The 27,812-nt window shown below is 41.2% G+C and overlaps 1 protein-coding gene across 1 annotated transcript in view; it reads right to left on the bottom strand.

The window, feature by feature from the left end:
- The window catches only part of ULK4 (unc-51 like kinase 4), a 4,087,308-nt gene that overhangs the window by 1,806,637 nt on the left and 2,252,859 nt on the right, over positions 1 to 27,812 (bottom strand). The window contains exons 28-29 of the mRNA XM_044064733.1: positions 23,045 to 23,096; positions 22,803 to 22,947 (exon numbers count right to left, since the gene is read on the bottom strand). Coding sequence (XP_043920668.1) covers positions 22,803 to 22,947; positions 23,045 to 23,096 — 197 coding nt within the window. The remainder of the gene's footprint in view (positions 1 to 22,802; positions 22,948 to 23,044; positions 23,097 to 27,812) is intronic.

Raw genomic sequence — 27,812 nt, 5'->3', positions numbered from 1 at the left:
TTTTTTTTCCTAGGTGATGATAGTGGTGTCAAGTGTGGTTTCATAGGAGGTGAGGTGGCCAATTTGTGGCTTGAATAATATGGGAGAGTACAGGGGAAAAGCTGGGAGGAGATACGTGAGAAGTTGTGTTGTTTATTGGGGAGAGGATTGGAGGAGGTTGATGTGTACTGGTATGTGGGGGTAAGCGAAGATATAGCTGTAGTGAGGCTGAGAATTAAGAGTAAAGAGGCTAGGCAAGTTAGGAAGAACATGTTAACTGTGATAATATGTTTAAAAATAGTAAAAGTGGTATTTGTGTGTTTGAATGTAATATCAGGTATACACAGAGATTATGTTATCGTGATTATATGTGCAGCTGAAGGTAAGGTTGGAATGTTTTGACTTCAGAGTGGGGTTTGACACTGTGGTTAGGTGTTTTGCCTTACAGTTTGTGATAAGGACGGGTGGGGGAGATGTGACTGGTCAGTAGTAAAATTATGGTGCAATGTTAGTTTGTGTGTATAGTAGAAGAGAAGGTGGTAAGCCTGGAGTTAATGTAAGATAGTTTGAGATGGTGACTGTATTGTGATGGTAATGTAAAGTAGAGTAAGAAGCAAAGAATTATAGTAGAGGGCATGAGAATTCAAGGTGATAAATGTAAGAGAGAGCAGATACATGCAGAATAATGTTTTGGAGGAGAAATGAGGTTTAAGCGAAGGCAGAAATAGAATGAGCTATGTAATGTTTGACTGACAATAATCGTACAGTAGATTATAAGTAATGTATAATGTCTGCAACTAAAAATATGTCAATATGGCTTGTTTTCATTTATATAAATGCATGATTACCTATGTCATAACTGATAATTCAATAAAGATGATTCTTGTTTAAAAAAAATACTTTTCAGGAAGTCTACCTCCCTAAACAGTAGCAGTTGACCCATATTGATAGCTGCATCTACAGGTATAACATATTTTAATGTTAACCATGCTAATGCGTATGCTAGAGCCTATGTTTCCATCCACATAAATTGCTATTTCTTCTTGTTTTATCTCTATTTCCCTTTCAGATGTGAAAAATAAATTGCTTGTATTCACCAAAGATTATCTTTTAACCTTAAAAAAGTAAACTGGCTAACCTTAAAGTAAAATGTAAAATGTTATGTTCAATACATTAAAGCCGATGGGAATATGACTGCACGTACAATTACTCACCTTCCATAGTTATAAACTTAATTTCTTACTTTGCCTTTTATTGCCATTGAACTGATAACCAATATCCCTTTAAAAGGTAATTACATTACATACATCTCAAAACATACTGTTCGGACCCCTCATGATTAACTAACTGCACTTGCAGGCTGCTTGGCGTCAGCCAAAAACAGATGCTAATGGAAAAAAAAACAGCTAGTTACAAAGTAAAAGCAAGAAAGAACTAACATTTTTTTCATGTGCTTCTTCATTTCTGCTTTAACTCTTTTTGCTTAAAAACACTGTCTACAGCTTAAATTAAGAACACTAATCTAGACACCCACATGTTTATAGGTTCATAGGTTCATACTAGGCTATCTGCCCTAGGGCATTTATAAGCCTAGCCAGAGTGTGTTTGGCTTTCGCCACCCATTTTAAATTAATTTTGCTATGCCTTTTTCGAGGTTAGTATACTGTGCCTCTGTCTAGCAGTGACACAGAAGTGATACCCGGGGTAAACCTACGATCTCCCATCCACTCATCACGATTCCTCTTGAAGAGAGTCAATGAGGGACTCTCTATAACTTGGACTGGGATTTTATTCCAGAGTGAAGGGAGCCTCTGGGTTATGAATCTGTCCCTCCAGCATGTCCTATTTATTTCAGTGCTGAGGTTCAAGTCTCTCGAGCGCATAGCTCGATGGGATTTGGATTTTCTGAGGTGCAGCATGTCCATTAAATCCGGGTTGGACATGGCTTTATACGTCAGGCACAGATTGCCTCTGAGCAGGCGGTATGCCACTGAGTAGAGCTGGAGTTTATTTAACCGGGCAGCATATGGCATCTGTTTGAGCCCTTTGATCCTCTTGGTGAGGTACTTTTGGGGTCTTTCCAGTTGCTGCAGGTGTCTGGTAAGGTACATCCCAAAAGGGGCATTGTACTCAATTATGGGCCTGATGAGGGATGAGTAAAGAGGCACGATGACCTACCCTGATCTAGATGTGAATCCCTTCATGATTAGGTGGGCTATATAAAATGTTTTTCTAACCACTTTGGCCACGTAGTTGTCAAATAAGAGATTGCTATCAACTTGGGTCCCCAGGTCCCTAATTACTTCTTCTATACTTAACGGATTACCACCTACGTGGTAATTTGTGGGCACTTTGTTTTTGCCAAAGGGGATAACTATACACTTTTTGGCATTTAGCTTGAGGCCATGGCTCTGGCACCAGTTGTCTGTTTCTATGAGGCCCTTTTGGAGGATGCTTGTGTTGGCTGGAGAGTCAGTTATGACGCCCAGTTGGCAGTCCTCTGCGAACTTGGTCAGCCACAGTCCTTCCGTGTTGGCATGTACCTCCGAGAAATATATACCGAACAAGAGAGTTCCCAGGACTGAGCCTTGTGGGACGCCACTTGTAAATGGTTTGGAGTCTGACATGGCTCCAGCAATTCTAACCATGTGGGTTCTGTCCTTGAGCCAGTTTGCAACCCATCTAGTGACATAGGGGTTTATATTTAAGCTGGTGAGCTTATCTATAATGCCCGAGTGGGGTATTGTATCGAAGGCTTTTGCGAGGCCCAGGTAGGCTGTGTGGACCACCTTCCCCTCGTCAATGGCCTTGGTGACTGTTTCAAAGAAATCAACCAGGTTTAAGAGGCAGGATCTGCCCTTAACAAAGCCAAACTGGGTAGGATCCAGTGTCTGTAGGCCCCCAATATCTTTATTTATGAGGTCCATGATGATCCTTTCCATAGCTTTGCAGACCAAGCTAGTCAGGCTTATGGGGCGATAGTTTCCAGGATCCGTTGAGGCACCACCTTTGTGGAGAAGGACCACTGTTGCTGTACGCCACTCTTTGGGTACATACCCTGTAGTAAGGCTGAGACTGAACAGTAGTTTTATGTTTGGGTTTAGCTCTTCTTGGAGTTCATGTAGGACGCAGCCCTGGACACCGTCTGGTCCCATTGATGCTGTGTTTTTTGCTTTGGAGAGGGCGGCTCTTACCTGAGCATCTGAGATGTCAGGGGGGGGCAGCACTCTGCTGGGATAGATATTTGCCCTTTTGGTGGGGGGGGAGTTTGCGCTGAACCTGTCAGCTAGGATGTTGGCAATGTCTGTGGGTTCGGTGTATTTTTTGTCATTTTGGATTAATTCTGAGCATATCTGGGAATTCCCACCCAGGTTCCTAATATAACTAAAGAAAGCCTTGTGAGTATCCTTAGTGTCCTGTGCAATTTTTCTCTCGAAGCTGGTCTTAGATGATTTTATGAGTGCCCGTAGTTTTTTGCTAATACTGATCAGAGATGCCTTCCCTTTTTGGGACTTTGCTCTATCATGTAGTAGCTTCCTCCTTCTATTGTATAGTTTGTTTATGGCTGGGGTCCACCAGACAGGACGTCTGCCTTTGGAGGATTGGGTCTTGGTTTTATTTGGGATTGCATGATCCATGCATTCCTGAAGGTGTTCATAGAATGCGTTTATAAAAGATTCTGCGGTCTGGGCCGTATTTTCCACAGGCCCGAGGGCTTTGAAGGATTCCACCTCGGTTTTGAGGAGTGTGAAATTTGCTTTAGAGAAGTTTTTCACTGTGGTTTTCTGGGCAGGGGGTGGGGTCGGGATGTGAATATCCAGTGAGATTAGTTTATGGTCTGATCTTACCAGTGAGGGATACACTTCTGGTCTGGAGCATAGAGTCCCCATGTTGGTGATGATCAGGTCCAGTATGTTTTCCTCTCTTGTGGGAGTGATAACAAGTTGTTCCATAGCATTTGAGTTTATAAATTCTAGGAACCTTTGGGCTAGGGTGTTGGAGCTAGAGTAATGCTCCCAGTCTATGTTTGGGTAGTTGAAGTCGCCCAATATAATGGTGTTTGGAGAGACCTTCATATTTTCCAGTGTTCTCAGGAAGGCGGAGTGGGGTTCCTGGGTTTGGGAGGGTGGTCTGTAGCAGGCTATAAACTGGAAGGCAGTTTTACCCACTGTTAGTTGCACATGGATAGTCTCTGATGCTTCGTGCTGTGCCACCAACCTGGAGGTGTGGGTATCTTTGACAAATATTGATACTCCCCCTCCTTTTGTGGTTTGGTCCAAGTTTTGGGGCCGAAAAGCATGGTATGAGGTATAACCTGGTAGTGCTAGGGTGCTCTCGGGAGCCTTGAACCAGGTTTCTGTTAATGCACAGATATCGATGTTCTCCATGCTACGGAGAGTTTTGAGTGCGTGCATCTTGAGGTTTAGACTTCTGGCGTTGAGTAGCATTACTCTTAGCTTCTTATCCCTTGTGATACCTATGGAGGTGGGTTTGTCTTTTGAGCCTTGCCTAAAAAAGGCACTATGGGGGTAGCAAGAGCCTTTGCCAATATCCGAAAGCCCAGGGGTGACAGGTGCAAGCCGTCCCTAGCGAAGCATCGTGGCTTGTCGAGCATGTCATCCCAGGCTGACAGGCATTGGATCCCCTTTGAATGACACCAATACTTAAGCCAATTGTTGAAATTGATCATCTTGTCTTCATATTGTGGCATCATTCTTGGTGAGGGTAAGATGCTACTCAAAGTCAGGGTCATACCGGCCTGGGCTACATGTTCAGAGAGCTCCTCTATGTCTCTTTTCATGTAGTCTAGGGAGGTATGTCTCAGGTCATTCACAACAGCAAGGACAATGACTGAGTCATATTTGTACTTGCCTTGGAGTGACCTGAGTGCTTGTGTTATGTGGCGAATCCTAGCGCCCGACAGGCAGCTCACCGTGACCTATAAATCTATATAAAAATCTATAAAACCTATCTATATAAAAACAGAAATTATATTTTATATATATATATATATATATATATATATATATATATATATATATATATATACACACACACACACACACATGCATACATATATATATATATATATATATATATATATATATATATATATGTGTGTGTGTGTGTGTATATATATATATATATATATATATATATTGTGTGATCAATATCCATCTGTATCCCTGCAGCAAAGATGACAGCAATGCATTAACTTTAACATGCTTCTTTCCAACCTTTCTTATCTTGTTACAAATGTAAAGTCTGGATATATTACACAAAAGAAAAACAACTTTTTCACTATTATACTACAGTAGTCAGTGATACCCTCCGACTCACATTTAATAAATCTCTGACTGCATACCAAGCAGAAGTACTTTGGCGTAAAGGTTAAGGAGTTTACCTCAGACATACAATAGTAGGGTTTGATTCTCAAAATTGAAGAGAAATAGACTATGCTTAAAATGACCTGCAAAGGCAGCTAGCCTAGTGCTAACCTATGAAAAAATAGCACATAATTTACACCAGGAAATTGTTATATAAATATTACTGAGAACAAAAAGCAGTTTTACTTTTCCAGTCCTTCTAAACATTAACAACATAAAGTGGTGTTTATGCTTCCCAATTCACATACCATTTCAACACAGTTAGCAAACTTCCAGTTGTGTTCATCAACTTCATCCTGCAAAACCACAGTTCACATATTTAAACTATATCTAGTGGGACAAATGCTTTACAGTTTTAGTTCTTATCCATGAAATGAATTTTGCTGCTGCTGTTCTTTTTGATCATCGCAATCTCCCAACAAAAAGTCTCCAGTTCAAGTCCAAGAAACTCCTGATACTTCTGTTCAGATCAAGGGCTTCCTTTTTTTTCACTCAAGTATTTTCTTTTGGAATAATGGAACTAATTTCAGTGACAAAGTTTCTCTCTGGGCTTTCTTATTATGAGAAGACTGATAAATAGATTCCCGTTTATCTCACTGTCTTAGTCTTTGTTTTTTTGGTACTTGCGTATTATCGCAACCAGATTTTTGTGATAATACCACTTGCTTCCCGATTTTGTTTTCTGACCGTTAGTGGTTTATAAGTGTTATATAGTGTGTTTCCTTTAACAATGCATCTTTTTTTCTACAGTGTTTTCAATAAACTGTGAAAAACAACCCCCCCCCCAAAAAAAAATAGAAACATGTTGTTGTTTCTTTGTGCAGTTTACTGCCAGGGTGGTGAAGCTTAACTGAATAGTGCGCCGCCGCCACCCGCTGAACGTTCCTTTTCCTTTTTTTTTTTTTGTTTCGTGTCAGCAAATGCTGATGAATGTAACAGTCATAAATGTGGGGTTTTTTACCTTTTTCAGCTATGCATATATATCACAGCTGTGTCAACGGTTTTCCCCGAGACTCGTACAGGTACAGCAAAGGTTATCTCATTAATTAATTTTAGATGTGTTTCTGGGATTAAAACGTGTAAAACAACCCCCACCAAAAAAAAATAAAAACATGCTGTTGTGTTTCTTTATGCAGTTTACTGCCAGGGTGGTGAAGCTTAACTGAATAGTGTGCCGCCGCCTGCTGAACGTTCCTTTCCCTTTTTTTTTTTTTTTCATGTGGCAGCAAATGCTGATGAATGTAACAGTCATAAATGTTTTTTTTGGACCTTTTTCAGCTATATCACAGACTCGTACTGGTACAACACATGTTATTTGTTTAATTTTAGATGTTTCCTGACATTTGTACAACACTCTCAGTCAGATTATGATAACGGTAAGCAAGTGGTATTATCGCAAAAATCTGGTTGCGATAATACGCAAGTACCGTTTTTTTTCTTCCATAGCGTGTCCTGCTTCCAAAAATGTCTTCGGTCCTCCAGGAAAAAAATATTCTGAAGACAACTGTATATAATAACTTGAATCTTATACTTGCCACTGGAAATCCTGACTGCCAGACAGGTGTTTTTCTCGGTGCAGAGAATACCCATTTACCATAAATAGTCGGGTATCTCCAAATTTTAATATTTTCCCCTTCTGTTACAGTTTTGTCAGGAACAGCTCTTTCTGCTGGTATGATTGCATCTTTACTAATACAAGCCTCAGCTGCTTTCTGATGACAAGATTTAGAGTATACACAAAATATTTCCTCACAACAATCTTGCTGTTGTATAGCAGCCCAGCTGCTTATCTTTACATTCATGGAATTATATGTCAGTGTATATCAAACTGATTTGTACAGATGCTTGTGTTGAAAAACATATTTGTAAAGCTGCTTGTGTTAAAAATGTACCAACAGTGTGCCCTGTTGGACAGAAAATTAAATATACATGTATTATTGTAACCATTTAAATGTATATGCTTTAACAGAGGATACCTGACTTAGGCCATAAAGATTGTATCTTACAGTTCTCAATGCAGCCAGAGACAAAAAGTCTGCACAAGGAAGCTTTCTGCATTGTCTTTGGGATGAACTAATTGCTACTCTGGAAGGGTGGAGGCTTGAAATTGTTTTATGACTTCCAGGAGCTGCTGCAGATCTTAGCAAGGCTCTGTGTGTGTGTATTATTGATACATATGTGCTAAATCCTGACAGCTTCTAGCCAAGGGGCTAACATGGGAACCAGAAGTCAGCTGACCAAACGTATGTGATGTCATTCTCCAATCCACAACTAAAAATAATGCTTTAATACTAGATGAGAGAGAAGTCTCAGAACAGTCTGTTTTTGGAACCTGACAAAGAAGAACTCCTCACCTACTTCATCTTGTCTTGCTCTAATAAGTGACTAGGGAATAGTAATTATTTTGATCGGTCAGGAAAATATACTGAGATTAGTTAAGTACTGTTTTTTCTGAATCTGTGTGAATCTATTCATCTGTGTTATTTTAATATTTCCTGTGACAAACTCTGGTGTGTACTGTAAATAGATATTCCATATTTACATGTTCTTTTATTTATTATTAAATATATTTAAACTTTTCATTGTCACTGGACTTTTAGAGAATATTTTAATCTCTGAGAGTACTTATGTATATTTGGTGACAGCTCTGGCCGCTCCTGAAAGCCTTGCTGTTGGTTAAACTACTATTTATATTAATCTTAATTTAAGTCAGTATAATTGGGTACCCTTGCAAGAGCCTTAGAGTAGCAGTCTTTGGAGTGCCTGGTGGTGGTGCAACTACTGTATAGTCTGGGCAGAAGGGGGCACAGCTAGTAAATCTGTGCCAGCCTTTCCCAGATATGTGTGTGTGTGTGTGTGTGTGTGTGTGTGTGTGTGTGTGTGTGTGTGTGTGTGTGTGTACGCGCGCGAGTGTGTGTGTGAAAATCAAATCTCAAAGAGTGTATGTGTCAGCTGTTTGGAGCAGGGACACAAAGCACTGGTTTCACAGAGAGGGTGCTGGAGAACTTGGCTTGGACACTTGACTGAGCTTACAACTGTGCCAGTGGTGAGTCTTATTGGGGATCTGGAGACAGACAGAGAAATCCAGACCCCAGACTGTTTGTGTTCCCTGTGCGCTCTTAAGGGAAATTCTGCTTGATGAAGACAGCTGCATCTGGAAATACTGGGTATATCTATTTTTGTTCCAAGTGAATGTCCCTCTTCAGTGCCAGTGATAAGGATTCAGGTTCCTTGATTACTGGCCCACAGTGGGGATGTTACACCTCCCCAAACTTAAATTCTAAGACTTCTCCCTAACCCTGAACTCCCTTTCTGCTCCCTAAACCTAAAAATTCCCTTTTGCTTCCTAACCCTAAAACTACATTAAGTCTGCCTAACCTGAAATTCCCTTCCCTGCTCCCCAACTGTAAAATTCCCCTCCCATTCCCTAAACCTAAGTCCCCATTTTGATCACTGTCATACTCTACACCTCCCACTCCCTCCTTACCTTTGGCTGGCACACTTATTTCACTCAAATTCAAACATATGTTGCTGCTTACCTGAACTCATATTCAAGTTTGAGCGTGAGTGGCAGTCTGTATAAGCCACAAGATGCTTGACTCCCTGGGTTCAAGGAGACACATAAGCTTGAAGTTGAACCCTCACGTTTAGCTAGCCTTAATTCCTTTTTGTCTTTGATTTCTTCAGTTTTATCAACTTACCAGAACAGCTACTGAAAGCTTTTTCTATTTTTCCAGCCTTTTTTCATTTGCCTTTGTATATTACTTGTGACCCACTTATTTTAAAAACACTGAATGCATTTGACTTATTTTCCCCCCAAGTTATTGGAAGCTATCTCCTGTACTAAAGCTGCAAACTGAACTGCTTTTATTGAACAGTTGTAAAGTTCTTTCTAGTCAGAGCATTCCCTTCTTCTTTCATGATTGATTTTCCCTTATTTTTTCCAAATTGTTTCTTTCCTGGCATTTCAGTCAGAGTAATTACTAGCCAGTAAACAAGTTGCTCAGTCAGCAGCCATCGGTGAAGTCTCTGATGGTCATATTTATTTATTTTTCCTTTAGTAAGCAGGCACCTAAGTCTGTAACATTGGTTACAATCAGAATTAATTTTTCACATCCAAACACGTCACAATAAGTGTGGAAAGCCTTTGGTGCTAAACGTCTTCCACAAGCACACCTACTCCGGGAAGACATTACATTAAATGATCCCACACAGGTATCCTTATACAGCAAGTAAAAATACTGAAAATAAGTTTAACCAGCTTTGGGGCACAGAAGAACAAAGCCTCGACTGTGACCTAGACAATCAACTGCTGACCTGACCTCAGGGGGAGCAGCTAGTTCAGAGAGGAAGGGAGCGAGCAGGCAATGTTAGCTCACACATCCTGTGAGGTAGGAGGTAGCTTAGTTTGCTGCACTAATGAAACCTAGCAGAGGACAGTTAGAAGGGTGCTCAAATCTGTTACTGGGATGGGGGTTAAGCTATAAAACCTCTCACAGTGTGTGCCTCAGATGATGCTCCATTGAAACACCCTGTACAATAATCTTCCCCAGAAATAATTAGGTCCAGCTCCCAGTTGATTCTTCTATATGGGGTGGCCTCAGTTAAGTGGAGGAAAGTAGTTTTCATAGGCTGTCAGATGGTCAGAGCAGCACTAAGGAAAGAAAAATATATACATAGAGAAAAAAGCTACCACTTGAACCAGCAAAGGTACTTCAAAGTAAATTTTAAAACAGTCCAGAAAAGTAGAATGATGAGATGACACCAGGCTCTCAGCATAAAATGAACAATCTTATATTTTAAAACAACATAAGCGCTTTCACAGCTCTTGCTGCTTCTTCAGATGTCGGTATAAAAATGCAGTCACACACACAGCAATTTATACAGAAATTCAACTAAGAAATCAAGCAATTATGTATTAAAAGAATACCAACAATAAATGTAATAAAAATTTAAAAATAAGAAAAAAAATTAAATCAACTAATGCATATAAGTGTATGCACAGCTCATCTAAAAAGTGAGCGTGTCTGTAACAAAGGTTTAAGGGGGACTTTATCATTTAGTCTTGAACCATAATCAGCCCTTAACCTAGCTATCCACTTGCTCTCTAAGCTTTCAGTAGCATTCCTAACATCACCCAGCCTCTTAATAGCGGCTACCTGTGCTATAACTTGAAACTTAAAACAATGTGTGTGTGAGGTGAGCTTCACATGTTTAGAAAGAGCACTGCACTCAGTACCTTTATTTATAGATCTTAAATGTTCTACTATATGTTCCTTCAACTATCACTCTTGCCTACATAAAACTTTGTGCAGGCAGTGCAGCAAGCTAAATAAACCACATGAGATGAAGTACAAGTAGCTTGAACATCAAACGCATACTGTTTACCCTGATCTAGATGTATAAACATACCAGTAGTGTCAATATAACTGCAGCACTTACAAGTATGGCATGGTCTATTTCCTTTATAAGTGGAACCCACTTTATTCCTAGTAGTTTTACCGTCAGTAAATTGTTTTGGATAACAAAGCATCTGTTTTAAAGATAGCTTCTTCTTAAAGATAAAGTTAGGTTGTTCACCCAATATCTTGTTATAATAGGCCAATGCTTACTTATAATATCGAAGACATATCCTGCAGTGTAAGAATAAGTCACCGTACCCTGCATTTACCATCACTCAGTCTCTTGGGGTGAATAAAAGGTGGATTTGAAGAAAAGAAGGTCCTGCCTCTACCTTCTCTAACATCAGAGACTTTATTCGATACTTGTTGTACATTACACCTCTTGTAGCCCCTATCCACAAAATTATTCTCCAGGTCTTTCATTTCAGCCAAAAAATTGCCATCACTGACATTCACCATTGAGACTCTAAGTCCTTGCCCTTGTACTATGTTATCAAATATATATTTAGGGTGCATGCTTGTTCGGTGTAAAAAGTTGTTCCTGTAACAAGATTTCCTGTATAGTGAAGTATCCATCTGTTCACTGCTTGAAACTCTGATAAGTACATCTAAGTAACTAATTTTTACCTTGGAATACTCAGCTGTAAATCTCAAAAATATAGTACTAGCATTAATCTCTTCTATAAACTTAACCAATTCATCTTGTGTACCATTCCAAATCAAAAATAAATCAGCCACAAAATGTCTGTAAAATAAAATATGTCCTACGTATGTATCAACCAATATGTGCTTAAGTTCCCAGATGAGCATGATGAGATTTAGTGTAGCTGTTTGCACATGATGTGCCCATTGCTATGCCATCTCTTTGCAAAAAATAATTACCATCAAAAACAAATACATTGTTATATAGATCCAACTGAAGTAAATAAAGTAATTCAACCTTACTATCACTAAATATATGTTGCTCCATCAGATATTGAACCACCCATTCAATACCTAACATATTTGGTATAACTGTGAAGAGGGAACTTAAATCCAAGGTTACCAAGTACCATCCCTCTACATCAAATGTAGCCTGTATAAAGTCAAAGATCAATCAGAAATTGTTGAGAGTCACTCAGGATATATGATTTGGTATTGACACGAGGTCTAAAATACTTTTCTAGAAAGATGGACATAGATTCTGTACTCCATTTTCTACCAGAGATTAGACTCTGTACTCCATTTTCTACCAGAGACTAGACTCTGTACTCCATTTTCTACCAGAGACTACAGGTCTAAGCGGTGGATTTACAGGATCCTTGTGTAACTTGGGCAGGCCCTGTATAAAGGGAATCAAGGGATGTTGCACAAAAAAAAAAAAATCCAACAAACTTCTATCAGCCCAGATGACATCATACAACTCAACTTGTTTAACGAATTACCTTGTTGTTAACATCAAACAGTGTAATTTTACTATAAAAAGACGGAACTTACGTATTATCGCAACCAGATTTTCACGCTAATGCTATTCGCTTGTGTTTTCCTTAAAAAAACGGAATTAACGGTATTAAAACTAAGTAACGTCTTTTCTATAATAGTTTTAATTTATAGTACTATTTAAACTTGAAAACACAGAGAAAAGAACATTTTAAAATAGCTTGACCCTTTTTTACCGCTATTTACGCATGTCAGTAATGCATCTCTGTAAGTGTTCCACTTCTCGTGCTATACAAAAGTTGTCAAAGCTCTAGTCAACAGATTATTGAAAAGGCATATAGTTATTAACTATATAAGTAGATTGCTGTAGTCATAGTTTTGTTAAAAATGCGATTGTGGGATTTACCAAAGACAGATAAGGAGGCAATTCAGTTATTTCAACAGTATGGAATTATACACAGTTTCAAGGAATGCAGTTCACGACATGAAATTAAATTATTCTATGGAAAACAAATATTTTGGAAATGCAACTCTGCTAAATGCTACCAACAAATAGGAGTTTGGGAAGGTAACTTTTTTGAGGGAAGTAGAATTTCTTTTATAACTGCTGGTCGTTTTATATACTGTTGGTGTAAGCAGTTAAATAGAAGTTATGTTCTTACCATAACGTTCCATGTTAGTTGTCTTCTTCTCGCCTTCTTCTTGCTGGATGGGTTCGGAGCCGACCTCGGCTCCGACTCGGCCACTCTAAAAGCTCGAGAGTTGGTTCCACCGGCTCGAGGCTCCCCTTATATCCCACAATGCTAGGCGTGAGTTACCTCAGATCTCGTTTGTAAGCTAGGCCCAGCTTATAATAGTAATAGAATAACTATAAACAAAGTCCACCTCTATAAACCAGGGAGAAGAGAAGGGTGACCTACATCCTGATCCAGGAAATATGCACAGCAGCATATACCTAAAGTAAAGAGGTGGTAGAAAGAGAGGTCACAATCAAACTCCTCTAGGTCTGTCCAGGCCAGGGGGAAGGAGGGTGGGGCCAAGAAGAAGCGAGAAGAAGACAACTAACATGGAACGTTATGGTAAGAACATAACTTCTATATGTTAAGTTGTCTATCTCGCCTTCATTCTTGCTGGATGGGACCGCCCCTAGCACCTTGTCCCGGTGGCCTAACGGAACAGACTCTTGAGAACAGTGGAACCAAAGTTAGCTCTATGCCTAGAAGCTAAATCCAACTTATAATGAGAAATGAAAGTGTGAGGAGTAGCCCAAGTAGCCGCTGCACAAATGGTGTCAATAGGCAGTCTGTCTTGGAAGGCTATAGAAGTAGCCAAAGCTCTGGTAGAATGGGCTTTAGGTTTGTTAGGCAGCTTTTGGTGTCTAATTTCATAAACAAGGGAAATCAGAGATGTTAGCCATCTGGATAATGATACCTTTGAAACTGAAAGTCCCTTTCTGCCTTCTGCATAAGAGACAAACAGCTGGTCAGATTTTCTGAATTGTTTGGTTCTATCCAAATAGTACCTTAACTGACAATGAACATCTAGCCAATGCAATTTTTGTTCAGACCTGTTAGAATATTCTGGAAAAAACACAGGGAGGTCAATGCTTTGATTTAGGTTAGATGCCGAGGCTATCTTAGGTAAAAAAGACGGGTTGGTTCGTAAAGATACCCTGTCCTTATGGAACAACATATAAGGAGGTCGACGGCTGAGTGCATGAAGTTCTGAAACTCTTCTAGCTGAAGTAACAGCTACCAGAAAGAGAGTCTTCCATGATAGCAATTTTAAAGAACAGGAGGCTGCAGGTTCGAAAGGGGAGAGAATCAAAGAACTGAGAACTAAATTTAGGTCCCAAGGAGGAGGAGGATTTCTTATCGGAGGTCTAAGTAGAAAAACTCCCTTCAAAAAGGCTTTGCAAAGCTTGTGGGACATGATGGCAGACTCTGAAATGCCCACATGAAAGTTAGAAATAGCTGCCAATTGAACTTTAACAGTAGAAGGAGATGAACCTGCATGGAAGAGTTCAGCTAGAAAATCAAGGACCATTTGGATGGAAGCAGTGAAAGGATCTATGTCCCTTCCTTGAGCCCAATAGGCGAAACGTTTCCACTTACTCAAATAAATCTTTCTAGTGGAAGATTTATGGGAAGCTATCAAAATATCTCGGACAGAGTGAGATATTTGAGGAAGCCTGGCTAAGGTTGGAATTGGAGGAACCAAGCAGTGAGGTTCAGAGAGGGAAGGGAGCGATGAAACTGACCCGACTGATGGATCAAAAGATCTGGAACTAGGTCCAGATGCCAAGGTCGCTCCAACAGAAAATGATGTAGAAAGGGGAACCAAACCTGTCGAGGCCAGTAAGGAGCAATGAGGATCAACGAGGCCTTCTGAGTGATAGCTTTCTGTATCACTTGAGAGATTAGTGGGAAGGAAGGAAATGCATACAGAAGTCCCTGGGGCCAAACTTGGACTAGAGCGTCTCTGCTGGGCTGACCTGGTAGAGGGAATAGGGTGAAATAATCTCTGCACTTGCTGTTTTGGGGAGTAGCAAAAAGGTCGCAGCAAGGCTGACCCCACTTGAGAAAAATTTCTCTCACAACAGAGTCTTTCAGAGACCACTCGTGAGGCATGAGGATAGCTCTGCTCAACTTGTCCGCGATTTGATTGGACTTCCCGGGGATGTGCGTTGCTATCAGAAACCGCTGAGAAGAAATCGCCCATTGCCACAGTCTGAGAGCTTCTCGACACAGGGGGTAGGACCTGGTTCCGCCTTGTTTGTTGATATACCACACTACAGACATATTGTCCATCTGGATTGCTATCGTTCCCAAGGGAAGAGAGTCTTGAAGGGCTTGCAATGCTAAAAGCACTGCTCTCATCTCTAGAACATTTATGTACAAGTGGCATTCGTGTGGTTGCCATGTGCCCTGGACAGTTCTGCCCTGATAATGCCCCCCCCCCACCCGATCAGGGAGGCGTCCGTTGTCAGAGTAGCAACCGGAGGGGAAGGGACAAAGGGTCTTCCCAAAAAGAGCTGAGGGGAAGACATCCACCACAGAAGATGATTCCTGCATGTCTGCGTAATCATAATGGTGTGGGACATCGGAAGTTGCTGGTATGACCATTGCGTGAAGAGCATCCATTGAAGGATTCTCATGTGGAACCTGGCTAATGGAAGCAGAGGTATGGCAGCCGCCATAATCCCCAACACTTTCAGAACTAACCTGGCTTTGATTCTGTTGCTGCTGAAGAGGAGCGAGACCAGTTTGTGTATGTCTGTTATTCTCTGATCTGTTAGTCTCGCAGACATGTTGACTGTGTCTAGATTTGCGCCTATGAAGGTAATAGTACAAGGCGACAAAACAGACTTTTCGCAATTTATTGAAATGCCTAAATTTTGACAAATGCGAAAGGTGTAGTCCCTGGCCATTAGAAGAAGATGCTTGGTGGGAGCTGTGAGGAGCCAGTCGTCCAAATATGGAAACACCTGGAATCCTTGATGTCTCAGGTGAGAAGCTACCACTGCCATGCATTTGGTAAACACCCGGGGGGCAGTGGTGAGACCAAAGGGCAGGGCCCTGAATTGAAAATGACTGGTTCCCAGCCTGAAGCGGAGGAATCTTCTGGAGCGTCTGTTCATTTTTATGTGATAGTACGCATCCTGAAGGTCTATAGAGCACATCCAGTTTCCCTTTCCCAAAAGGGGAAGGATGGACTGCAGCGTGACCATCCAAAATCTTGTTTTCTTGACTGACTTGTTCAAGATACTGAGATCCAAAATTGGTTTCCAGTCCCCTGTTTTCTTTGGAACTAAAAAGAAACTGGAGTAGATTCCGGATCCTTGCTGGTCTGCTGGAACTGGCTGAATTGCTCTTTTTGCAAGCAGCTTTGAAATTTCCAAAGCTGCAAGATTCCCTTTGAGCGGGTGGAACATCCGGAAGGGATTTTTTTGATTGGTTTGGAATGTGAACGAAGGGAATGGAATAGCCTTCGGAAATGATGGACTGTACCCATTTGTCTTGAGTCAGGGATAGCCAGACTACTGGGTACAGTGACAATCTTCCCCCGACTGCCTCCGAAGGTGGGCAGTCAGGCAACACCTCAGGGATGCTGAAAGGGCTTATCAGAGAAGACTTCTCGATTGCCCTGGTTCTGCGGACCCCCCCTGCCTCTAGGGCGACGTCTACCATTGTTGTTCCCCCCTCTGCCTCTGGCGGGGAACTGACTCTGTGCGTCAGGCGAAGTCCCTTGAGATTGTTTGCGGAACCACATTTTCCCACTTTTCTGGCCTTTGGGGTAAGGCCTAGAAGGAGTAGAAAAACGGACTCAGACGGCAGAAAGAGTCTTGCCATCTGTCTCGCACCTAGTCAAGGTTTCTTTCACTTGAGGACCAAAAAGAGATGATCCATCAAATGGGGAATTAGTGAAAGACGTTTTAAAGGGGTCCGCAAAGTTGCATAGCCGCATCCAGGCATGCCTGCGTAAGGCCACACCTGTCCCTGCGGCCCTGTTCGCTCCATCAGCCGCATAAGAAAGGAGGCGCATGGAGGAGTTAGCTATGGAGTTCAGGGTAGCCAGCTCAGTGTTCATCTTGTCTTGAAAACCCGCAGCCGTAGGATCCTTCAACATGTCACTCGCTTCTTTGATCAAGTCTCTTTGAAGACGAGTAAAATGGCATAGGTAGTTCAGCGAACGCATAGCAAAGGTCGCTGACGAGAACATCCGCTTCCCGTACCTGTCCATAGACCTAGATTCTTTGTTAGGGGGATGAACAGGCACTGAAGGATCAGCTAGTTCCTTCTTGGTGGCAGCAGCTACCACCATAGCATCCACAGAAACACCTTTTGTGAGAAATTGCTTGTCAGTTGGTGCTGTTATAAATTTGGAAGGTCTCCTGGGGGTAGGGTCCACTGAATCAGGAGCCGCCCAGGCCTTCTTTGCAACCACCTGCATGAGGGGATCAAAGGGGGGGGACACCCAGGAGGTGGAAGGGCGAGAGCCAAACGCCTCAAGATACACAGATTCATCCTCCGAAGGGTTAAGGGCTGGCCAATTTCCCCTCTGTTTCAGGATCTCTAGAATGTCTGCGAAAGAGACATCTTCAGAAGGGGAACGGGGGAACCCTCGAATCCTCTAAATCTGTGTCAGAGGTGACAGACTCAGGTGAGTCTATGTGCTTCCTCTTACACTTTCTCTTCCTAGGGGGCTCCCCTGCCAATTCAGGAGAGGCCTCGGAAGAGGATGAGATCCCCACAGGGGATTCTTGAGGAGCTTGCTCTCTGCGGTCTGGGATGAGGGAGTGAGTCGACATAACCAAAGGCACCGAAGAGGGAGGGGCGGACGGAGCCGACTGTGGAGTCGAACAAGGTTCCAACACACTCCGCATGACCTCGAACGCACCCCTGTCCGGCAGAGCCAGAGGTCCCCGCTCCGAGAAGCTGAGAACCTCCCTCGGCACCGACAGAGATGGCTCCGAGGCCGATGTCGGAGCCGAACTCACCAGCGCCGAAGCACCGAGAGGGAGAGGGGGATCGGACAAGGGTCCGATGCCACTCACCCCCTCGGAGCCGACGAGGGAAGCCCGGCACCGAGATTCTTCAAAAGAAGAAATCGGAGCAGACAACGGAGCCGAAGACAAATGTATCGGCTCCGACGCTACCACAGTCTCGGTCCCGAGACGCCTGCCCGAGCTCAAAGGAGTCGGAGGAGGAATATTTATTGGAACTAGTTGAGGCATCGACTGATGAGTCGGACTCTGGAGCATTTGGGCCAGTGCCTCGGACTTCAAAAGTCTACTCACTACCCTCTGGAGGTCGTGATCTGAGAGCCTCGATGACCTGGAGGAGTGAGATCTATGGCTCCGTTCAGACAGCAGGGGAGACGCTGGAGCCGAATGAATGGAGCCAAGGGACGGTGACCTCGATCTCTTTCTAGATGTCGGCTCCGATGGTCTGATCGGAGCCGACCCAGGAATCTCTAATGCCTCGGCTCCGGCCGGAGCTGAGGAAACCATGGATACTGCAGTCAAAGACTCATCGGCTCCAGCCGGAGCCGATGAAGCAGTAGGCTTCGAAGCCTTAGGCCTCGACTCTGAAGCTGGATCCGAGGTCTTAGAAGCCTTAGAAGGTTTCCCCGATGACACAGAAAGGGAACCTTCAGGCTTAATTAAACCCCTCAAAATGAGTTTATTTTTTCTCTCCTGCAGGACTCTAGGGCTGAAGCCATGGCATACAGCACAAGAGTCCTGCAGGTGTAAAGGTCCCAGGCAATACACACAAGAAGTGTGACCGTCTGTCAGAGACATTTTTTGACAGCACGAGTCACACTTCTTGAAGCCTGAGACCTTTGTATCCTTGGACATATTCAAGGAATCGAAGTGTAATCACACACAGAAACACACACACACAGATTACACTGATAGGGTTCAAAGGGAATTATTTAAACTAAAGGTAAGTTAAAATAAAACTCCCTAATCAAACACATACACACCTTAAGGATAGGGAAGGAAGGGCCCGAAGGCCTTAGGGAAAGAACTATAAGTTCTTTAGAAAAAAAGGGGGCTGGATAAAAGGTAGAAGGGACAAAAAGTCCACTACACTAAGGGGAAAGAAAAATACACTAAGCTAGCCTAAGTCTAAAGAATTTAAACTAGTCTAACTTTCACTAACCTGGAGCCGGTAGAAAACACACCTCGATCGCTGCAGCGGCAAACGAGATCTGAGGTAACTCACGCCTAGCATTGTGGGATATAAGGGGAGCCTCGAGCCGGTGGAAACAACTCTCGAGCTTTTAGAGTGGCCGAGTCGGAGCCGAGGTCGGCTCCGAACCCATCCAGCAAGAATGAAGGCGAGATAGACAACTTAACATCTAGCATTAATTTCTGTCGTGAAGAATTGGATATGGCTGACAAAACAGTTATCAACTGGAGTAATTATTTAAGGGATGTATGTACCATGGAGTTGGAAAAACAAGAGAAGAAAAAGATCGGAGGGCCAGGGCATATAGTGGAAATCGACGAAAGTTTATTTACTCGGCGGAAAAATAACAGCGGTCGTATCCTACCTCAACAGTGGATTTTCACAGGAATCTGTAGGGAAACGAAAGAAATGTTTGTAGTAAAAGTGCCTGATAGAAGTGCCTCTACATTGTTTGACCAAATACAAAAAAAATCAAAGAAGGCAGCATTATATACTCAGACTCCTGGAAAGCATACCAAACAAAACAACTAAAAAAAGCTGGCATCAGCCATGACAAAGTTAATCACAGCTACAATTTTGTTGACCCAGACACTGGAATGCATACACAACATATAGAAAGAATGTGGGGCTCAGTAAAGTGGAGAAACAAGAAACAACGAGGAACTGCATGTCACCATCTACATTCCATTCTTGTTGAATATATGTGGCGCAAAACACAACTATCAAATTCAAAAGACTGCTTTGAAGAACTATTAAAAGACGTCGCTAACAACTTTCCTCCACAAAAAAACAGAAAATCCATACCAACAAGTACCACAGCAATTAACCAACCAACTACTTCTAAGCTCTCAACAGTAAAAAACAAAACAACACCCAGTGAACAATCCACATCTTCAGAACTATCTACACTGACAACCAATATAACAGCAACTGAAGAATCCACAATTAACAATATTTAGGGTTACCACCTGTCCCACTTTGCGAGGGACAGTTCCTCTTTGGGCAGTTTTGTCCTGACAAAAAATTGTAAAAATGGCAAATGTCCTGAGATTTTAGGACAAAAATATTTCCTATATTTTAAGTAATAGTTGCATAAAACAGTTATTCTGTACCTAAAATACCTAAATGTTATAAGAAATAGAATAAGCAACTAAAATGCTACAAGAATAAGCTTTTATTTAGGCAAAAAAGTTAAGTTCTAACCTTTGTACTGACCGTGGGTATGTGTTGGCTGTAAAATCTGATGTTTGTACCAAAAATGTACCACTTTCGCCATTTGAAAAGGTGGCAACCCTAACAATATTAAACAGTAGAGCCCTAACAGCTATGAAAATTAATGACATTCGAATATACATTGCAACGAAGAAAGAAGCAAAGCAGTACTCTGAATTTACCTATATTACATTGCATATGTACCATTCAATGAATGCAGTTTAACCATTAAATACTTTTCCTCAATCACTTACCTTGACTCCATTTTCTTCTTTTTTTTTTAATGAAAGCATTTAAGTAATCCAAGAACTGAATAAACGAAAATACAGCTGAAAAATAAATCTCCACGTGTAACACATCCAGCGATAAATCCCAAACCAAAAGCTCCTTCGATTGCCCCAACGATAGCTCCCAAAGTCCTTTTCAACCAAACGAAGTTCCAACGATAGCTCCCAAAGTCCTTCAATAACTCCAAATTAAAAATACCATTGACTATCCCAATGATAAATCCAAAAGTCCTTTTCAACCAAAGTTCCAACGATAGCTCCCAAAGTCCAAAAACACTATTGATTGCCCCAATGATATATCCAAAAATCCTTTCCAAACGAAGTTCCAACGATAGTTTCCAAACTCCTTCGATAGCTCCAAAACTAACACCACCTTCCAACGATACCTCCAAAATGAAAAGCACATTTAATGATCCCAAAGTCCTTCGATAACTCCCATACGAACACCTTCCGATAGCTCTCAAATCTCCAAAATCCTTCGATAATTCCCATACGACCAGCACCTTCTGACGACAGCTCTCAAATTAAAAGCACCTTCGAAAGATTGCATATAAATACACATACCAACATAACGCTCAACGTCTTTTCAGCACACTACACACCTATCCAAAAATTGTACCCATAAAACATTAAAAAATCCCCCACCAATATCCCAGCAAACTTTTAAACCGGCCACCCTTCCCTAATACACTACATTTTCTAAAATTCAAACAAATGTCAGAATGTACGCTACATTGCAAAATCTGGTTGCGATAATATGTAAGTACCAAAAAGAATTGTCAGACAACATAACATTCATTTTGTCAGCATACCATGAAGAATCTAGAATCACAATAGGGCCCTCCTTATCGGCAGGACGTATAACAATGCTTTGGTCACACATTAAGTGTTCAAGCGCTTCTTTCTTTCTTACAGTCATATTAAAAATGTGTTTCCTCTTATTTGCAGAATCATAGCCCTTATAAATTTCATCTAAACATATTTTTTCAAATGCCTCAATAAGGGGATATAAAACAGGTGTGCAAGTACTTGGCTTCCTAAAAACATACTCAGTAGATATAACTACATTGTCTTTATACATATACTTTAACATTACATTTCTAGTGAAAGCTTTCATATCAAAAATCATCTCAGTAATATCAGTACTCTGGGAGGGCAAAAACGAAAGACCCTTGTCCCTGGATTGTGTCCACATCTAGGGATGTCATTGTCCCCCTTTACTCAGTCCACATTAGGCCAATCATTGAGCATAATGCCTCATTTGGCACATATCTGTCCAGACACATGCAGCAACTGGAATGCCCATAGAGATAACTTCCTAAAAGGATATAAGATCTAACTATGCCTTATATGGATGGACTCAAAATCCTGTCACTATACTATGTATCCTACAGACTGCTAAGAGGTGACCTGTGTCTGGCATGCAAGAACTCCTCCGACCCCATACTGATCAACAAGTAAAATGGCTTCAGAAGTACTCAGTCTAGAGATCTAAACCTCTTGTGTAACATCAACAGAATGGTTTGGAGAGACAGGTATACATAGAAGAGGATACTGCTGCTCTGGAACAGACTTCACATCCGCATAAAACAATGTTCATCCCTGTTTATATTCAAGCACAACTTGGATCTATGGGTGGGAAGCAGAAAATTTACTCCAAGACTGCCCTCTCTTCTACTAATGGACACAGGCAACTCCTAAAAGCTGTATCCCGCTCATGGATCCCCTCAAATTACGTATGGTATTATCCCAGTTATTCTCATTAAGGGTAACATATAAATATTTATCATGGGATGCATAAGGCCAATCTCTAACTAAATGTGATAGGCTAATTAGAGAACAAAAACGGCCACTAGCTAGGCTTAAAATGGCCTGCAAGAGCAGCTTGCCAAGTACTACGAACCTATGAAACAACAAAACCATAATGCTTAAACAAATTGTTGATCTAAATAATGACAAGTAAAAGTTTCTACAGTATGCAATATCTCTTTGGGGAAAATATAATCACGTTTTCCCCTGACAAAGCAGCAGAGCATTTTGCTATGCAGTAAATGATTCATGGCAAAGACATTCACAATACGTAAAGCAGCTGGGAGAATCACAAGAAAAAAAAACAGTGTAAAAAGATTGACAGTGAAGCTATACATTAAAAAAAATGACCCCATGACTCTGAAAGACAGGATGGTGATATAATTCAGACATAATATTTAATTCAAGGTCAGTTATTTGAAATATGGAGCATCTGATTTTTGAAGATGTTAGCCGTTAAAAATGAAGGCAGTATACTTTGTTAATGCACATTTTAAAGGTATCAAAATTACAGGGTATTTGCTGTAATAAAAAAAAAAAAAAAAAAAAAAAAAAAAGATATGGATATCATAAATTACACTGCCAATAAAAAGCAAGACCAGTACTTACTGTAGAAGCAGGGAATCTCTAATGAGAGACAGAAGTTTGCTGTTTATATCAAGGTTTTCCCTGGTCTCCTCTGCAATGGCATCGTGGCTCACCAGTAGTGATGTGGTTTCTGATAGCAGCCTCAAGCTGAAGATTCTCCATTCCACTAAAAAGGTAATGTGTCAGGAATGTTACCACACTGATTTCTAATTAAAAACAAATGCAAAATTTAGGGAAAGTTTACTTGATGTGGTCAAGCTCACCATTCTGACTAAGTGCCAAGGCAACCAAGGGTGGGAGGATGCAATCCACAACCTAAAACAGAACATCAAAAAGAAACATGGCTTATATTAACTCGCACAGAAAAAAGGCCTCACTTTACATCTAAGCTACAGCTGTGAAATATTATATTGGTCACCACTGTTGCTGCAAGTAAGAAAACTGCCGATGTCAGGAAACTACCAAAACCTCTGTCAGAATGTACTTTAATGTACTCCTTTTGCTTTTCCATTCCCACACTGAATGATTATGAATCTGAAGTACTAAACTTTTACTACTAAGCTATGTTAAACGAATAACATGGAAAGATTTTAGTTATAAAAATACATTGTTTCATATACTAAATGCCTTCCATGAATCTCAGTGTGTCCACTATTCTGTAAGGATTTCATGTTTAAAAATCACATGGTCTCCTGAACCACTGTGATCTGAAGACAGTTATAAGAAATACTTTCTACGCAATATGCTTATTCTGGTCTGGTGGTAAAGCTGTACATATGAACTACCAAAAGGAGGAAGTACAAGCCCTAGGTTGATTACCTGATCAGTGGCATGACCCAAAAGTAAAAATAAATAAATAAATAAGCTGCAGAACATGTGGCACATTGTGTGCTCAACATATAAAGCACCATTAGAGTAAGCAGGCAGGTCACACTATATGCATGTAAACTACACAGGCTCTGCATGCTTTCACTAATATTTATCCATGAAAACTGCCAAAAGGGATGGTAATTTTATTATAGAGAGGTTTATTCAAAAATAAAGCACTTTTTTAAGCAAGATGCTGTATAACAGTAATAACCAACAGTCATCTGTTAGCAAAGCTGGAATGAATCCATGGATGCTCTTTTTACTTAATCATAACAGCCACTGGTAGACCCAACAAAGCCCACAAATCAGCAGTAATTACTGCACTAGTACACACAGTAGGACTACATCTGGGTAAATCTGATAACCAGTGGACACCCATTCATTCCTCACCTACATGCTTTATCAAATTCAGGGTTATGAGGAGCTACAGCATATTCTGGTATTCCATGGGTACAATGCAGGAAACTAAACTTGAACTGGATAGCAATCTACCATGAGAAACTCACTCAGTCAATTACACATGCATGCACATACTCCCTCACTCATTTACTCACTCACATATGGCATGCACACCTATGGACAATTGAGTCACCAATCAAGCTATAATATGTTTTTGGGTTTTGTGAGGAAACCAGAGCACCCAGCAAAAATTCATAATGACACAGCGAAGAAATGTACACTGTACAGAAAGCACACAAGCTGAGAACTGAAATGAAGGACAGTATTGTAGGGTATCAATACAAAATACTGTGTCACCTTAAAAACATGGGCAACGGAACCAAAAGACTACTAACAGTGCAGTCATTTTCTGTCTGTTCAAAGAAATCTTCAGTTCTATATTCATGGCCACTTAGCTTATAAAGTCTTTTGTACACCTATTTTCTGTTTAGAGGAGTAACAGCAAGAAAAAACAAACAGCATGAGTTCAAAGGCTGGATTCTCCTACATTCTTAATTTCATGTTAAAACTAGCTAATTTAAAATGCCTGTTTGATACTGGCAACCTGACTTTTCTTTACCTCATATCCAATTACTGGTCTTAAATATGTGTACCTTTATTCACTATTTATGAACTTTGGATTTAAAATTTAAAAGAAAATCAGTAACTTATGAATGTTCAATGTTCAAGGGTTTTCAAAATGGCCTTCAATGTGAGACCATACTAAAAGGAAATCTGATGACAGGGAAGCCTCTGCCCTTATGATTGCCAAGCTTTGCTGTATTGTCAGCTCCAGGTGGATGGCAGCATGTGCTCATTTTACTAACAACTTCCCAGTTCTAGTCTGTAATCTTTTGGCACTCCCTCTGCATTCTCAAATCCTCTTCTGGGCACATATTTAGTATGACTGGCAGGGACACTGGTTTACATTTCTCAAAAAACGTAAATTCCTTTTTCATGAGATAAAATCAGGACTTATACCCACAATTTTTAAATGTAATTTCCTACCCTTATCATAATTTCATTAAAATTTTCTACTTCCCACCAAGATGGCAGTATTGCAAATAGTAAATATAAGAAGAAATACAGATTTGTAATGAATGAGTGCTCTGGCTTAAAATGCCAAATTCAGTGAAAATCCCATTTTTATCCAAAACTCAAACTGCCACATTTAGTATTTACTGATATTCACTCCAGAAAAATGGAAAATCAGTGTCACTGATGACAAGCTACTATTGTGTCATTCATTATTCAAGCCATAACCCTCTATTATTAACATAAGCGTGTTACATTGTGATTTCGCCATCCTGCACACTGCTCTGAGATTACCAGGTTCTACATGTTCCATCTCCATTTCTATGATAACATACTGCTTTACGGAGGATCACAGCATACAGACTTACATATCCTGACAACTGGTACCTTGTGTAGGAGTCTATGTAATGCCTGGAACAGGATGACTGTCAGGGAACTGTAAAGTACAGTTTTGTAAAATCGTACCATAATGGTAGATGTCCTTCTCTTCACTGCTGCAATGTTCTTAACACATGTGATATAGCCTGCAAGGTGACCTGACATCCGGTCAGTATACCAAAGCCTTTAGGATGCCATAGGGTACTCCATACATCACTAGTATGCTCCTCACTTAGCATAGGGCATAAAAGGGATGGATATCTAGACGTACCCTCCTCAGAACTGAGAGCCCCAGCAAGAACATCAGTCCAGTGAAGGAAGATGTGAGCAATACATCCGGAAGAAAGAAAAGTACATGGGGGATGGAGGGTGGGAGTGAATACTGCAGCAGTGAAGAGAAGGACATCTACTGTTATGGTAAGATTTTACACAACTGTACTATGTCCTTCCATTCACTGGAAGGACCAGCAAATCTCTCAATGAACCCATACAAAATGGGTCTTGCAAAACCAGCCCTAGCTCTAGATACTGCATCCAGCTTGTAATGTTTGGTGAAAGTATGCACTGAAGTCCAAGTAGGTGCTTCAAAGATGGAGTTAAGAGTCTAATCCCCTTGCAAAAAGCACCAAAGGAAGCAACAGCTCTGGTGGAATGAACCTTAACAAAATGAGGAAGGTTTTTACCAAGATGAACATAACAAAAATAAATGCCTTTAGAAATTCAAGAAGTAATAGTCTGCTTGGAAACAGGTACCCCTAAAGACTTGGGGCGAAAAGAAACAAAAAGCTGATCAGACTTTCTAATAGTCTTAGTCTTTTCCAAGTAAAATCTGAGTTGTCTATGCACATCTAAGGTGTGAAGAACCACTCAATAGAAGACTGTGGAGAAGGGGGAAAGGAAGGTAGGCAATTGAACAGACTGATTTAAGAACACTTATTCACTATCTTAGGCATAAAGGAAGGATTACTAAGCAGGGACACTCTATCTTTATGAAAAATAAGAAAGGGGGGGGGGTCAATCCATAAGAGGTTAGACACTCATCTGGCAGACGTAATAGCCAACAGAAGAACAGTCTTCCAGGAACAATGTTGCAAGGAAGCTGAGGCAGCAAGCTCTTGTAGCCGTGTCAATTTCTCCAAGACAAAATTAAGATCCCGGAGAGGGGGAACGGACTTCCTGGGAGGTCTAATATGAAAGACACCTTTAAGAAACTGTTTGGCTTCAAATGTAGAAGCTACAGGAGGAGATAAAGGCAGACAAGCAGAAAAAGCTGATAAATGAGCCTTAACTGAAGAGTAGGCCAAATTGCATTGAGCAATTCACACAAATAAGATAGAACCAAAGGAAGGTCCACATTAAATGGATCTAGGTTTCTTGAACAACACCAAATAGAAAACCTCTTTCATTTAGATAAGTAGGAGTTCCTACTATTGGGTGTCCTGGCCTCTAGCAGGACTCTAAGCACATCCTCAGAAAAAAGGAGCCTATATGGAATCAAAATCCTATCATCCATAGAGTCAGCTGAAGAATAGATAGGTGAAGATGGATGAGCGATCCCTTGTCTTGCATGAGTAAGTCCACCCTGTGAGGTAACTTGTGGTGATGGCCACTGGCTAAATGGAGAAGAAGAGGGAACTAATGCTGCCATGGCCAAAAGGGAGTCACCAGCAAGATATTTGGAGAATCTTGTTGAATCCTGGACAGGAATTTCGGAATAAGAGGAAGGGGTGAGAAGGCATACAGAAACATCCCCTTCCATGAGAATGAGAGTGCATCCACCTTCCACACCAGAGGACTTCAGACCCTGGCACAAAACTGTGGAAGCTGTTTGTTCACAGGGGGAAGCAAATAGATTTACTTGAGGAGTACCCTACTGGTGGACAATGTTCAGAAACACTTTCCTGTGAAGCATCCATTAATGAGATTGAATCAAGGACCTGCTCAGAGTGTCCGCCACTGAATTTTGAGCTGAAGGAAGGGTCAGCTGATGCTTCAATGCAATATCCCAAACCAGGACTCCCAACTGGCAAAGGAGGTAGGACTTCATCCCTCCCTACACCGCTTGTTCACATACCAAAGGACTGCGGTGTTATCTGTGAACACCTTGAGAGGTCCTGGGGAGAGGAGAGGATGAAAAGTTTGCAGAGCCATCAGCAATACCCTCATCTTTCTGATGTTGATGTGCTCCTTCTGTTGAAGAGTTGACCAAACGGCCTGAACCTTGAGACAGCCTAGAGCTGCACTCCATCCCACATTTGAGGCATCTGTAAATGACTTCTGAACTGGGAGAGGTGGATGAACAGGAAGTCC

Source organism: Protopterus annectens, chromosome 3.part0, assembly GCF_019279795.1.
Source record: "Protopterus annectens isolate FY-2018-M chromosome 3.part0, PAN1.0, whole genome shotgun sequence".
Lineage (NCBI taxonomy): Eukaryota > Metazoa > Chordata > Ceratodontiformes > Protopteridae > Protopterus > Protopterus annectens.
This window is presented reverse-complemented; position numbering and strand designations above follow the sequence as displayed.